Source organism: Solanum pennellii, chromosome 4 (genome assembly GCF_001406875.1).
Source record: "Solanum pennellii chromosome 4, SPENNV200".
Taxonomy (NCBI): domain Eukaryota; kingdom Viridiplantae; phylum Streptophyta; class Magnoliopsida; order Solanales; family Solanaceae; genus Solanum; species Solanum pennellii.
The window spans coordinates 65472284-65487656 of NC_028640.1; the positions used below are offsets into that span (position 1 = coordinate 65472284).

The 15373-nt window shown below is 30.8% G+C and overlaps 2 protein-coding genes and 1 non-coding gene across 3 annotated transcripts; 2 read left to right on the forward strand and 1 right to left on the reverse strand.

Annotated features, from left to right (window-relative positions):
- Positions 1 to 2044: 2044 nt before the first annotated feature.
- Positions 2045 to 2116, reverse strand: TRNAW-CCA. Its single transcript has one exon. It is a non-coding gene; the product is annotated as a tRNA-Trp (tRNA).
- An 8283-nt stretch (positions 2117 to 10399) lies between these two features.
- Positions 10400 to 11195, forward strand: LOC107017409. Its single transcript, XM_015217648.2, has one exon. The coding sequence runs from the start codon at positions 10430 to 10432 to the stop codon at positions 11036 to 11038; it is 609 nt and encodes a 202-aa protein (XP_015073134.1). The 5' UTR covers positions 10400 to 10429; the 3' UTR covers positions 11039 to 11195.
- A 1458-nt stretch (positions 11196 to 12653) lies between these two features.
- LOC107017388 lies at positions 12654 to 13517 on the forward strand. The gene has a single exon (XM_015217630.2). It carries the CDS (start codon positions 12761 to 12763, stop codon positions 13376 to 13378), a length of 618 nt encoding a protein of 205 aa, XP_015073116.1. The 5' UTR covers positions 12654 to 12760; the 3' UTR covers positions 13379 to 13517.
- The last annotated feature ends 1856 nt before the right edge of the window (positions 13518 to 15373 follow it).

Below are 15373 nucleotides of genomic sequence, written 5' to 3' on the forward strand. Positions count from 1 at the left end.
TACTTGTAAACAAATGGCTCACATATACCTTTTTCCTCTAACGGAAATGAAAAAATAATAATTTTAATCTAAATTTCTTTTTTTTCTAAAAAATATAATCTCATATGATTAAATTTAATCCTCGTCAAACATATTTTTTTGACTTTTTTTTGTTTCAATGACTAATTTATAATTATTATTTTGATAATCAAATTTATTTATGTTTCACTAATATTCTCGTAAAACTTATTGTAAATAACCAAATTTTTTCTTCAAATACGAAATTAAATTACAATACACATAAAAATAATAGTTTAAATTTTTTTCCTTTAAACTAAGGAATGAAAGAAGAAAATAAAATAAGAATAAGAAACTCAAATAATTATAATAAAAGAAGTCAAAAAATAATTTATGTATGAAAAAAATTAAAATATACCTTGAACTTTGATAGAAGAATCATATATATCCCTAAATAATTTTTTAAAAATGAATTAGAAGTAATAAATATAAATTTAAAACTAATTTAAAACTAATTTTTTAACTTCCGTTAAATGAAGGGTATATGTGAGCCATTTTGTAACAGCAGGGGTATATGTGAGCCGTTTGTATAACGGTAAGGGCATATATGAACCACTTTTATAACGAGGGGTATATCAGCTCCAAATGACAAAGTTGAGGGGTATATCAGACCCTTTTCCCTTTCGTTTATAGGTCACACCAGGGAAAAATTGCTTTAAAAGGGATTGAAACATAATGTCTATTATAGTGGCTGTTTGTGAAAATTTCTCATTTTTTTTTGCTTATACATTTATGTAAGAAGCCTGCGTTAAAAATAGATAAATTAAAGACAAATTATCCACGATATCTAAAGAGCTCCCAATATTTAACGAAAAAAAAGGGTTGGATGCTGCATTAAAATTAGATAAATTAAAGATAAGTTTTCAAAATATCTTAATAGTTCCAATTGTTTAAAAAAGGAAAAAGGGTTGGACCGTCATGGATCAGGGAATAAATATGCAAATTATATTTATGAAACATAATTAAGTTTCTTACAGTGATTATCTATGAAAAGTATTCTATTCTTTTTTGTCTGTACATCCATGTAAGAAACGCTCATTAAAAATAGAAAAATTCAAGATAAGTCTTTGAAAATGTCTAAAAAGCTCTTAATATTTTAAGAAAAAAAAGGATTGGACACCCGCATTAAGATTGGATAATTTAAAAACAAGTCTCCAAAATATCTAAAAAGCTGCCAATGTTGAAAAAAAAGAAAAGAAAAAGGATTAGACCGTTACCGATTAGGGAATAAATATGCAAACTGTATTTATGAAACATAATTGAGTTTATTATAGTGGCTACTTGCGAAAAATCCTCATTTTTTAAAATCTATATATCTATGTAGGAAGTCCGAATTAAAAAAAAATAGAAAGAACAATTAAAGATAGATCATCAAAATATCTAAAGAGCTCTTATTTTTTTATATAAAGAAAAAAGGATTAGACGCCAGTGTTAAAATTAAATAAATTAAAAACAAGTCTTCAAAGTATCTAAAAAGCTCCTAATATTTAAGGGAAAAAGACATTAAAGCTAGTTAATTAAAGACAAAGTCTTTAAAATATCTAAAAAGTTCCCAATGTTGAAAGAAAAAAAAGAAAAAGGATTGGACCGTTATGAATTGGGGAATAAATATGCAAGTTATATCGATGGAACATAATTAAGTTTATTATAGTGGTTACTTGTGAAAATTTCTCTTTTTTTTTTGTCTATACATTTACGTAAGAATTCCGCATTAAACAAAAGATAGATTTAGAATAAGTCTCCAAAATATCTAGAAAAACTCCTGATGTATTTTTTTTTTAAAAAAAGAAGGATTGAACGCCCGCATTAAAATTAGACAAATTAAAGACTAGTCTCCAAAATATCTAAAAATCTCCTAATATTTCGGGGGAGAAAAAGGATTGAACGCCCACGTTAAAATTAAATAATGAAAGACAAGTCTCCAAAATATCTAAAAAAAACTCCTATTTAAAAAAAAAAAATTGGATCATATTATGAATCGGGGAATTGAACCCGACGTGAATCGAACACGCAACCTTCTGATCTGGAGTCAGACGCGCTACCATTGCGCCACGGATCCTTGATGTGAATTCCTATCACGGTTAATTTAATTATTTTTCAAATTCTAAGCATATATTTTATAAATATAATTGGCTCATCTTTTGAAAATATTAAATACTCAAACATAAGAAAATTCTATTAATGTAAGTATGGTCAAAATTTTACTATATATTATTTGAAATTAATGAACTTTTTGATGTAAAACTTTTGATCTTATTTGAATATCAAATCTTTTTTTTATTGATAAATCTGGATAAATAAAATTCACTTATTTTATGTTAGAGCTTCATTAAAATATAAATATAATCACAATATTATTTACTTACAACAAGAATCGAACGATACCTAGGCTGCCTTTGATTTAGGAGTTCCGATTCTTTTCCCTTTAAATTAAAAGGAGAAGTGATGTGGAAAATTTTATAAAATAATTCTTAAGTACTTAAAAATAAAAATCAATAAGAAAATTGTTACCTTGACTACAAAATGAAGTGCCTAACTAATTAAGTATTTAAAATTAAATTAACGTATGGGCAACGTTGTTTTGGAGAATAAGTTGACAAACAGGATATGCATTAAGGCTAATTAATTAATATTTTCTTTTTGCACTTTATTTTTAGGGCAACTTTCACATATAGCAAATAAAAAATTCATATTTGTATAATATAGCAAACTTTGCATAATTGCGCTCCATAGCAAATATAAAAACTGTATAATTCGCTATACATATAAAAGTGTATAATTCGCTGGCCTAAATTGTATAATTCGTTGGCCTTTTTCTCTACAATTTTTGAAGTAAAATGTTTGTAAATTGTATAATTAAGTGTATAACACGAAGATATACATTTTTGCATGTGTATATACAATTTTCTCTCGCTTTATACAAAACAGAAACAGAATTATACACTTCTGTGTATAAAGCGAGAGAGGCGAGCGAGAATGGAGAGTGGCGAGCGAGATTCCTGGGAGAGAGACGCTGGCAAATTTTAGATAATGTTTGCTATGGAGCACAATTAAATCAAACCCTAGCTATTCCATTTAATTTAGATTATTAGTTTGCTATTTTATATAATTTTCCCTTATTTTTACGGCTATTAATTATCATATACAATAATCTTTCTTTGTTGAGTCCAAAGAGTTTGGATTGCTACACGGCCTATTTTTATTACTATTTCAACAACTTTTTTCTAAGTGATTCTAACAAATCTATAATGCTATTGAAGGAGTTGTTCAGATGATAAATATTTTGTATTTTTTAATTTTAAAATTAGGGGTTTGAACATTAATAAAGTAAAAAAGATAATATTTTGTTAGAATTAAACGTTTATCATTATGTCAAAAGAAATAACTGATAGTAAAAATATAATTTTATTTCTTAATTAAGAACAATAAGCAAACGTCATGTTCTGTCATGACTTCACCCAAGCCACCCTAGCCCTCATAGACCTTTTCATAGGCAGAATATTGAGATTATCTAACGGAGTTTTTAGGAATGGCTAAAAAAAATTGATGGACAAAATCTGAGCTATCAAGCCAAATTCTTTATTTCTTTTTTGCCTTATGCAATAACATCTTTAAACTTAAATAAAATGTGGTCTTGGATAACATATTCTTTTCTCTTATTTTTTATGGCCATGAATACAACTCTTTACAATTACGTACAAATTAAATAGAAGAAAATAGTATTTTCAATTTTCTTATGTATAAAAATAAAAATATCATAAAACTAAAACAAATTTGTAAAGGACTATATCTCACCCTCTTGTCTAATAAATGAGTGCCAAGCAAATATTCTAATCACTTGATAATAGTGGTTAAGGAATTCACAAAGTCTAGTATCCAATATCCTTTAAGATAGTAAGTTCAACCATTGTTAAATTTAGATTATTTTCTTTTATTCGATGTTTGGAGTATATCCAAGTCTTGATAAAATTTAAATTACGCACCGCAAGGTTCATTTAGAGATGACACTTCTAATAAGATTTTCTTCATATCCAAAACATGTTTTCGAGATCTCTGGTTAAAGATAAAACAGTCCTATTGCACCACAAATCAGGGTCGGATTTAGGTGTACGGATGGGGTGCCACGGCATCCAGTGTTTTCGGAAAAAACGTTGTATACACATGTATATATGTATAATAATTAAATATATAATACTGTTGCCATCCAGTGACTATAAAATGAAATAACCCAACTGGCAAAGGAGAAAGTCTGCCCCCCTCCCCCCCCCTCCCCCCAGCAACAATATTTAATTTTTTTACTTGCTCCGTTTTTTCTTTTCTTTTCTTTTTCTCCATTCATTCATATTTATTTATAATTCTTTATTAATTCAAATTGACCCCTTTTCATAATTTATTTTTGTTTTTTTTTTACTTTCTCTTGCACTAATTATTAAACTATTGATTTGAGTGTAACGTATTTATTTTATTTTATCAATTAGTGAGTACTGAATTATGAGCGTCAAATAAATATTATTAAGAATATATTTGAATAATAGTTTTTAGAAAAAATATAAGTTTCAAAAATGTTTTTTTTTTAAATTTAGGTTCTTTCAATTTCCACCGACGTTTTTACTAAGTAAAATGAATAGGCTGAACTACAATTTTTATTATTTCCCAACTATATATCTCCAACAACACAAAAAGTCAATGGAAGATAAATATATTATGTTAGTATTATTAGATGGTTTGTACAAGATCAAATTTCAACATGACTTTTTTTTCTCTCAAAGTTTCAGCGAATAAGACATTTAATTTCCAAAATAAAATAAAAATTGAATTGTTTAGTTATCTCTGATCACATAATATCTAAAAGAAAATATTACTATATGCACATTTGATCAATTTGTTTATAAAATAAAATAAAATTAATAACCTGAATTTTAATTCAAAATTAAAACAACCAGTCTTTTTATCTTACTTAAACATTATGACACCCTCGACCTTCAAATCCTAGATCCGCCTTTGCCACCAATACAAATCCACAGTGGTGTTAAATTTATGTATTAGTTTTATATATATGACTCTATAGTCTGCTTTCTCCTTTTTAAAAAGTAATATAGTGATTTTTATTTAATATTAGATTTAAGATCATTGATCTACTTGCCAACTAGTTGATTTCTCAACACATGAAGATGTAAATCTATGCAAATCAGTTTTATGCATTTAAATGAGTCAGAATCTTATCAATGGTTCTATGATAGTGTTTTAGGATATTCTCAATGTTTCTATTTTTATTATTTTAATAAACATCCCATTAATAAGTATACATTTGTTTATGCCATATTTGGGCCCGTTTGGCCATAATTTCAAATCACGTTAATCTGAAATTGTAATTTGTTTAATCATAAATTTAATTTCAAAAGTCATTTTTTTCACAAATATAAAAATTCTATGATTCGCAAAAATTATTAAAGTTTTTCCTTTTTATAATCTTATGAAATAGGTATATCATAGTTCACAAAAAGTTATTAGGTTTTATTTGCCCTAAACTTCTTACCAAAAATAGATTTTTCTTTTAGGAAAAGGTTTTGGATTGACTAATCTTTTTTCTGGTAAAAAAAAAGTTTAGGACTCTATAGATAGAGGCATGTTCCTTCTAACTTAATCAGCATTCACAATGTAGTCTTAAAGGCTTTGAGAGTTTTGGTTAGGGAGAGAATTTATGGGTCACAAGCTTGATACGTTATCACTTGTGTGAACCTCCCAAGTATTACGAGTGAATTGGTTGAGGTTGTTTCTCTCTGTATATTGTACTCTCATATTTATTGTGGATTGTTCATCTCCTTTGTGGACGTAGGTCGATTGACCGAACCACATTAAATCTTTGTGTCTTTTAGAATATTTCTCGTTGTCTTCTTACTCGTGATCTTTCGAAGTTTGCTTTGCTAGCTTCTGCATTTACACACCTACTTATATTCGATCCTAACAAAAGTATCGAAATATTTTAAGGTATCGTAAATCACATATCTTTTTCATAAATGAATATTTAAAATTACATATTGTTGGGAATTAAACACACAACACACACAAATAATCTAGAGAAAAGAGAAACGGAACACAAACGGGACACACAAGAATTTAACGTGGTTCGGTTTCCCTACTCCACGACTGTAACAGGAGGATTTTATTTCACTTGTGCTACTCTGGAATTACAAATACAAGGATCATATTTATAGGAAAGCCAAATGGTTAACCTAGGGTTTCAGTAATGGGTCGGGCCGGCTCACAAGCCTCCACAAAGCCCAACAATCTCCCACTTGGAGGCTTGAAGAATTTCAACTGTCATCCACTTAGAACACTTGTATGTCTAGTAATCTTTTTCAACTCTCTCCTGCTACAGCGGCCTTCTCATCAGTCAACTGAAAGGCCCGTTGAAGCTCCCCGAAGCTTCAACACATCAGTCACGGCTGAAACTGCCCTTGACTCGTCCTCGGTCCCTACCGGCTCCCACTTGAGACACGAACTGCCGGATCCTAGAACTCCCTGAGAACAAACACTCTCCATACTCAGCAAGAAATTTTCTGGAGACGTATCAACAGCTGGAATACTGGTTCTCTTGACCCACTGTCTTCTAGGAGCCTTGGCTGAAGCACGGCCGGTGCTCCCACTGCCACAAACGCCTCTGACTGGTCTTCCTGAACCTTTCCTTGCTCGTTCATCCTGAATCTGACCTGTGGCTCTGGGTTTCTTTCTTGCAAAGACAACCTTCTTCTGCCCACGAGATTCTGTGAACCGGACTTTGTTTTTCTTCTGAACTGGGACGGTCACTCCCTCAGACGGTAATCCGACAATATACAACGATCCTCTTTTTGTTCCACGAGCCATGACAAGATTGCCCCTCACGACCTTCCACTGCCCATTTCCGAACTTCACATGATGTCCCTGTTCATCCAACTGCCTAACAGAAATCAAACTTTTCGTCAAGCTTGGAACAACTCTGACATCCTTCAAGGTCCAGAAACCGACTGGCGTCTTCAGCACCATGTCACCCATGCCCGTAACATCAAGAGCTCTATCGTCTGCAAGCCTTACCTTTCCAAAGTCTCCAATAACCAGATTCTGCAATGCTTCACTGCTGTGGGTAGCGTGAAAAGAAGCACCAGAATCCATGACCCAGGAATCCACATTGCTCTCCGCGCAACAGATAAACAAATCCTCGTTGACGCTGTCTTCTGCAATGTTGACTTGTTTGTCTTTCTGGCATTGATTCCTGAAATGCCCCACCTCCTTGCAGTTCCAACATGTTACACCTGAGCCATCCCGAGCCTTTGACTGACTCCTTCTTCGGTTCCTGCTCCCACTACCTCTGTTATTTCCTCTGCCTCTGACGACGTTTAGCATATCACCTGATGATTCTCCAGAACTCCTTCTTCTGACATCCTCGCCAAGAACGAGATCACGAATCTTCTCAAAGGTGAATCCATTAGGTCCCACTGAACTGGCAACTGCTGTAACCGTTCCGGACCAACTGTCAGGCAATGATGATAACAGTAGTAAAGCTTGAACTTCATCATCGAACTTAATGCCAACTGACAAAAGTCTGGCTAAGATCGAATTCAATGAGTTGATGTGCTCGGTAACTGAACTGCCTTCCTTCATCTTTGTGTTCACCAACTCTCTAATCAGAAAAATTTTGTTTGCTGCAGATGGCTTCTCGTACATGTTAGACAAGGCTTCCAAGATGCCTTTCGCTGTCTTCTCCTTAAGAATGTTGAACGCAACATTCTTGGTCAACGAGAGTCGGATAACTGACATAGCTTTCCGATCCAAAACTGCCCACTCTGCATCAGACAATTTTCCTTGCTTGTCACCCAACACTACGTCCAAATCTTTCTGAACCAGCAAATCTTCAATCTGCATCTTCCACCAACTGAAATCTGTACCATCGAACTTCTCAATTCGGAACTTCCCATCTTCTGCCATCTCAAAGGACTTCGGCAATTCCCTTAACGGCGTCTACAGACAGCGGGCGGCGATTTGGACGATGCTCACGATCTGGACGCTCGCGGCTGGATCTGAGGCTCCTCGACGCGGCGGCCAACGGAACGGCGCGACGGACAGCACACGGACGACGGCTGTTCGCACCCTGCGCGGTTCTCCTAGCCGGCTGCTGCTTGAGGTTACCCACACGGTAACGGCGGCTACTCCTCCCTGCACACAGTTCTTCACACAAGAACCCTAGGTGACAATTTCTCACAGTTTGTGTTACAATGTTGTTGAAACCTCGCTCTGATACCAATTGTTGGGAATTAAACACACAACACACACAAATAATCTAGAGAAAAGAGAAACGGAACACAAACGGGACACACAAGAATTTAACGTGGTTCGGTTTCCCTACTCCACGACTGTAACAGGAGGATTTTTATTTCACTTGTGCTGCTATGGAATTACAAATACAAGGATCATATTTATAGGAAAGCCAAATGGTTAACCTAGGGTGTCAGTAATGGGTCGGGCCGGCTCACAAGCCTCCACAAAGCCCAACACATATTCTTACAAACTTTCATATACACATAATTTTACAAGCATCCGTTAGTCCAATAAATCGACAATAACAGCTACTAGCTATTCTTTAATATAATTCTCCAACATGGTACAAACAATCTATTCACATTGTTGATCTTTTTTTTTAATGTATAAAATATAAATTCATGATTCAAATTTATTTTTAAAAATTGAAATCACAAACTTGAAATTGAAATTCTACCTTTTAGTGGGATATGAGATTTGAATCGAATTTTTTTAAATATAATTGTTTTGTTCAAATATTCTAAACAAACAATACTAATTTTAAATTAAAATTAAACTCCAAATTACATTGTCAAATGCCTACTATTAAAACTATATTTTTCTTCTGCATTGTAAATATTCAAATATAACTTTTTGGTGTTGGGGTTAGCTTTACAAAAGTGGAATACATTTTTACAAGCCATTTATCATGGATCACCATTTAATTTCTGTGGGTAATGACATCTAAGCACATTAGTGAGAAAAAAAAAACTAAACAGCAGTCAGATTGCATTATATGCTTCTAGTAAATGTTAATTATTTGGACCACATTAATAGTGAAAAACTGAAAATTAGGGTGGGTTTGTTAGGAAGAAAAATATTTTTTTAAAATATAAGTTGATAATATATATATATATATATATATATATGTTCGATAAATTAGCAAAAATATTTTCTATAAGTTCGGCAAGTATTATGAGGTGAAATATAATGGAGAGTACGTAGGAGTGTGGGGAATATGGGGTCAATTTTTGCGTTGAGGGGATCTAATAAAAAAAAAATTAAGAATTCTCGTAAAAACTGCGTAATTTTTATCGAATAAGTTTTGATAGACACCTTTTAACACTCTTTTAATTGAGTCTGAAACCTAAATGATGTGTGAAAACTGAGAAGTGACTAAAATAATCTGTGATTTTTTTGACTAAATCTACAGCGTAAAGTTAACACACTATATCCACTACAAGAAAACCGCGAATTACATAGGGATTTTCTCAGAAATTAGTATGAAAATTTGCAGAAAAATAAGTCACTGCGAATTTTCATACTAATCCCAGAAAAATTCCTAAGTAATTCACAGTTTTCTCGTAGTGATCAATTAATTTTTGTTACATATCATTAATTAATTTATCAATTTGACATGCCATTACCTTCATATTTTTGGTTGATTATTAAAAAAATGTTTAATTGATACGTTTTTTGAGCAATTTAAGTGCTCTAAACACAAGTCAAAGATTAGGTGTGAAAGCTAAGGAAACAGATAAGTTTAGAGGGCTGTTTATGATTTAAAAGTGTTTATTTTTCAACGTTCATTAGTTATTTTTCTCATTTTAAAAGGAATTTAATAGCCTTTAAATTTTAGTGAGTTATAATTTTATGGGTTAAATAACTTAATACCGCTCCTAATTTCAATATCAAACCCACTACCCTAGTTTAAAATTTCATCTAAATGCATTCCACATCATTAATACTTATCCTAAAAATCCTTTCACACATTTTTTTTAACCATTCAAGAGTCCAAAGAGTTATTTAAAGAATTTTTCTCAAATTAAAGGATTTACTTTAGCTCCATCTAATATTGTTGGGACTTGGGTGGTTTTCTTTCTTTTATATTTTATCACTCCATTTTATTATTATTATTATTATTATTATTATATATAACTATAATCCTAGCTAGCTAGCTAATTACACCACTTTCCACTAAACCAAGGTGAAGCTAAGCTAGCACAATTTCCAACTATAAATACCTCACTAATTAAATGCTTCCCATCATCAAAACAAACCATCCAAAATAACCCCATCAAAAGTACAACCATATTTTTCTATGGAGAAATTTATTACTACTCAAGATAATGTTTCATCTATTAAGTGTGAAATAAAAATCATAAGATTAAGAAACATAAACCAAAGTTCATTAGGGAAAAACAACTTGTTTGTTAGATGTTATCTTCCAACAGGAAACAACAATCAAAGAGTTAAGCTAAACACTCAAGAAATCTCATCAAAATCCAATTTGTTTTGGGATGAATCTTTCTCATTGGATTGCATGGGAACTCAAGACTCCATTAACATGATGAAGCAAGGAACAATCGTTTTCGAGCTACGATCAAGAAGATATATTGGTGGCTCACAAGTCTTGGGGAGATTTGAAATTCCATGGAAAAGAGTATTTGAGTCAACAAGAATGGAGATAGAGGAGTGGGCAATATTTATGCCTACTTCAAAGAATATTAATGAAGATGTGAAACCACAAGAAGTAAAGATAGGAATGAAGGTTAAAGTAAATGAGACAATTAAAAAAATTAATAAGTTGAGAAGATCATGGGATGAGTCATGTGGTTGCAAGGGTTATTGTGGATGTAATAGTAATAGTATTTTTAGTGCTGATGATTGTGAAATATTTGCACTTGGAGCTGCTTTAGATGTCCTTTAGTTTTAAGGGACAAAAGGGGCAAAGCACTAAGGTGTTGCCCTAGATGAGATTAATTTTTTTGAGTGACATTCTTCGATGAATTAGTTAGATTCTTGAATGTTTTGTAGTTTATATTTCATAATTCATGGTTTTGATAAAATACAAATGTTTTTAGAGATATTGTTTTCATGAGTTTCCTTAAAGTGAATCTTAGACTTTACTTTTTCAATTTAAGCAACACATGATTGAGGGTCTGTTTGGTAGGGTGGAGAATATTTTCAAATAAATTAAAGTATTTCCCTACAAAAGGTTTTCTTGAAAAAAAAAGTTTTGTTTCTTAGTTTTCTAGTATTTGACAAGTGAGCTAAAAAATCTATTTCAAAAATATTTATACGTAATCTAACAAAATATTATATGAGTAGGAGGAGGTGGGATGATAAAGGGGTAATTAAGGGTGTTGTTAGTTGATGTTCAAAATATTATACAAGAAAAATCAAAGTAATCTAGAAAGTAGAAAATATTCAACACAACAAAATTCACTATGACTCCTTGAGAAATTTTATCCCTCGATATATAAGGCTATGGAATACTTAGCTTCCTCCCAAGATAAAATGAATATACATGTTAAAGAAGAAGTGCTACCTCAAACCTCAATAACTTCAGTGAATTCAAAAGTCGGTAACTAATCACACGAAGACTCGATATTTGTATTCGTAAGAAAATATACACATAAGAAGATAACTATTTATAGCCAACGATCTGGATTGAAGAGGTGCAAACTAAACTTTCAGAAAGGTTCATGTATGTTGAGAAGAAATATCTGTTTGAAAGAAACAAGTATTTTCTAAATATTTTTCCCGAATTTTAAATTGATTTTGCAAATTAATTAATAAATGAAATTATGCAAATTAATATTAATATCATAGAATGATGATCAATGAGAATGATAAATAGTTTTGTCTATGAAATGACTACCAAACTATGCAAACGAAAACCCTATCCTAAGCTCTTTAATAACTAGGAGTATTTCTTATTAAATGCACAAAAAATTTTAAGGTTAAACTTATCCTTGATACCACCCCTACTTCCATATCAACCCCTAAAGCCCTACCTTTCAAGAGTCCAAAAGATTCTTTTAAGAAATTTTCACAAAGGCAATCTTTTACATGATTCTCAAAAGATTTACTTTATCTCCATCAAATATTCTTATCTTATATTTTGTTATACATAATATAATTAAGTCACATATTAAGTAGTAATGTCATATTCTAACAACATTTTGGAGATTCAATCAACCCACTAAGCTCCTAATTGACACATCAACTTGCATTCAACCTCATTAATTAATACTTATCCAAAGAGTTGTTTCATGCTTTTTTTTTATCCTTTCAAGATATTGAAGAGTTTTTTGTAAATTTTTTACAAAGGCAATCTCATCAAATCTTTCATAGATTAGCACTAATTCTCATTGGGTGGGTGGTTTTCTTTTTAACTTGTTTTATAAAAAACATAATCCTAGTTTTAGCTAGCTACTTGCACCTTAATTTCTTCATAAAGTAATTCCACTTTCCTAAAACTTTCCTTCCACTGTCCAAATTTATTAAATAAGCATTTTCCAAACTATAAATACCCCCACTAATTACTAAATGTCTCCCATCACAAAAACAAATTAAACTAAACCATATTCTTTCAAGTAAACAAAACAACCCCATCAAACAAAGATTCTAATTTAATTAATTTTTCATGGAGAATACTCATGATTTTTCATCTATAAGTTGTGAAATACAAATCATAAGAGCAAGAAACATAGAACAAATAAGTTCATTAGGAAAAAACAACTTGTTTGTTAGATGTTATCTTCCAACAGGAAACAACAACCAAAGATTTAAGCTAAACACTCAAGAGATCTCATCAAAATCAAACTTGTTTTGGGATGAATCTTTCTCATTAGATTGCATGGGAACTCAAGACTCCATTAACATGATGAAGCAAGGAACAATCAATTTCGAGCTACGATCAAGAAGATATGTTCCTCTTCTTAGGAAGAATATTGGTGGCTCACAACTCTTGGGAAAAGTTGAAATTCCATGGAGAAGAGTATTTGAGTCAACAAGAATGGAGATAGAGGAGTGGGCAATATTCATGACTACTTCAAAGAATATTAATGAAGATGTGAAACCTCCAGCAGTGAAGATAGCAATGAAGGTTAAAGTAAATGAGACAACTACAAAAATTAATAAGTTGAGAAGATCATGGGATGAGTCATGTAGTTGCAAGGGTTATTGTGAGTGCAAAAGTAGTATTTTTAGTCTTGATGATTATGATATATTTGCACTTGGAGTTGCTTTAGATTCCCTTTAATTCAAGGCCAAAAATGGACAAAGCACTAAGCTATGTCCTCTCTAGGATTAGATTAATTTTTTACTCATATATAAATAGGTGTCATTCCATTTGTTAAAAGTAATTGATATAGGTAAAAGCGACTTATATATCTTTTAAACGTCTTGTAATATAAGTAGATTATATTTTCATGAGCTAATTTGTCATTTGAGATAAGAATATATATTAACTGATAATAATTAAATGATATAAATTAAATGTTCAAGGCAAGTATTATGCATATTGCATATGTTATAATTCTTTTTTCCTCTAACCCTGCTCATTTTAACATTATTTTTTTAAAAGCAATTGCAATGGCCAAAGTGACCCACATTACTGCAAATTGTAGGTCCTAATGAGAACTGAAAAGAAGGTGTCTAAATTAATTTTAAAAAGAGTACATGTAAAACCAAATAAGAACAAATATATATGTATAATTTATATGAAATATATAATGTATAATACATAGTATACAAGATGAAATATGTAATGAAATTAAAGCTTTTGTTTGGACATTCAATTTGAAATTTTAAGTTGCATTTTTTGCTCATAAAGATAAATTTTCATAAGTTGTAAAATCTATCAAAATTGTCTCAATCATTTACACAATATCCCAAAATAAGCATATGTTCATAACAAAATATAATACACTATCATAAAGTTATCCTAAAAAGATATAACACTTATCGATCAAACTTTTTTAATTCAATAAAAAATAAAATTAAACACGAATTATAATGTACTCCTCTTATATAATACGGACAATCTCCTTATATAAAGTATGCATTTCTCTTTGAAATGTATCTTTACTCTGCTTAAAGTGGAAGGAAGATCATTCTTTAATAATTTTTTTACTAAAGACAAAAAAATTAAGCTCACTACATTTAAGGGGCACCTTATGTAATTTCCAGAATTAAAAGCATTTTTAATCATCTTTGGTAGATTACTTGAATTGTAAAAAGAAAAAAACAACAATTGATTATTTGAATTGTAAAAAGAAAAAAACAACAATTGTTCAAAACTTTATAATAGTGTGACAAGATTAAGCATAGTGTAGTGTCAAAAGGGACAATAAATCATCTCCCAAGTTGCAGTTAGCAATTATATACTATTATTTGCCCACACATTAATTTGGTCCCCATTTTTCATTGATTCTTGAATTGAACCATACTATAGTTTGGTAGAATAAAGTTGTGGCCAAACCTTAATACTAACTCTAGATCGTTTGATTGGTGAATAAGAAAAATAATTTAAAGAAGATTAAATTAAATTATTTATGTGATTAAATCGAGAGAGATTTATGTAAATCAAATAAGTGATATATTCTTATATAAAATAAAAAAGGAACACAATTGATAGGACTATAATGTACACTTTAGACCTTAAGCAAGTGTTTGGAGTTGAGATAAAATCAATATTCGGACATATGATTTTATTTCGTGATTGTAAATTATGAGATGAAATTTTCAATTGTTCAAAAATCTTGATTTGAGAATTTCATATTATGATTTATATTTTTCAAATACAAAAATTGGCCTATTAGTTTATAGTCCAAATAAAACTTTAACTTTATCTCATATGATTTTATTGCACTTACCAAATAGGGCCGTCCAATGAGATTTTTCTCTTTATTAAAAAACAAAAGACCCCCACCCCCATCTTCTTCTTGAAGTAGTCAAGAAAAATAAAAAAATTTAAGAAGATTCAACCACCAAACATTGAGAATGATATTTTAAAACAAGGTAGAATCATATACTGTGATTTTATATGATGTAGTTTGTTTTATATTATGATTACAATCTAACTAATGAAACAAATTTATTGATTCTACAAATTGCTTGTTTCGTTCAATTATTATCAGTCTCTAAGGTTTTATTTATTTTCTAGTCGCATGCCATTTTGTTGAAAGTACTGGCGTTATCACTCCTCCCAAGGGACACTGAAATGGAATCAAAGAAACCAATTTTGTTGGTTACA

Bases quoted from the DNA above. Each gene is read 5' to 3' on its own strand.
- LOC107017409 (XM_015217648.2), top strand. From the start codon at position 10,430: ATGGAGAAATTTATTACTACTCAAGATAATGTTTCATCTATTAAGTGT.
- LOC107017388 (XM_015217630.2), top strand. From the start codon at position 12,761: ATGGAGAATACTCATGATTTTTCATCTATAAGTTGTGAAATACAAATC.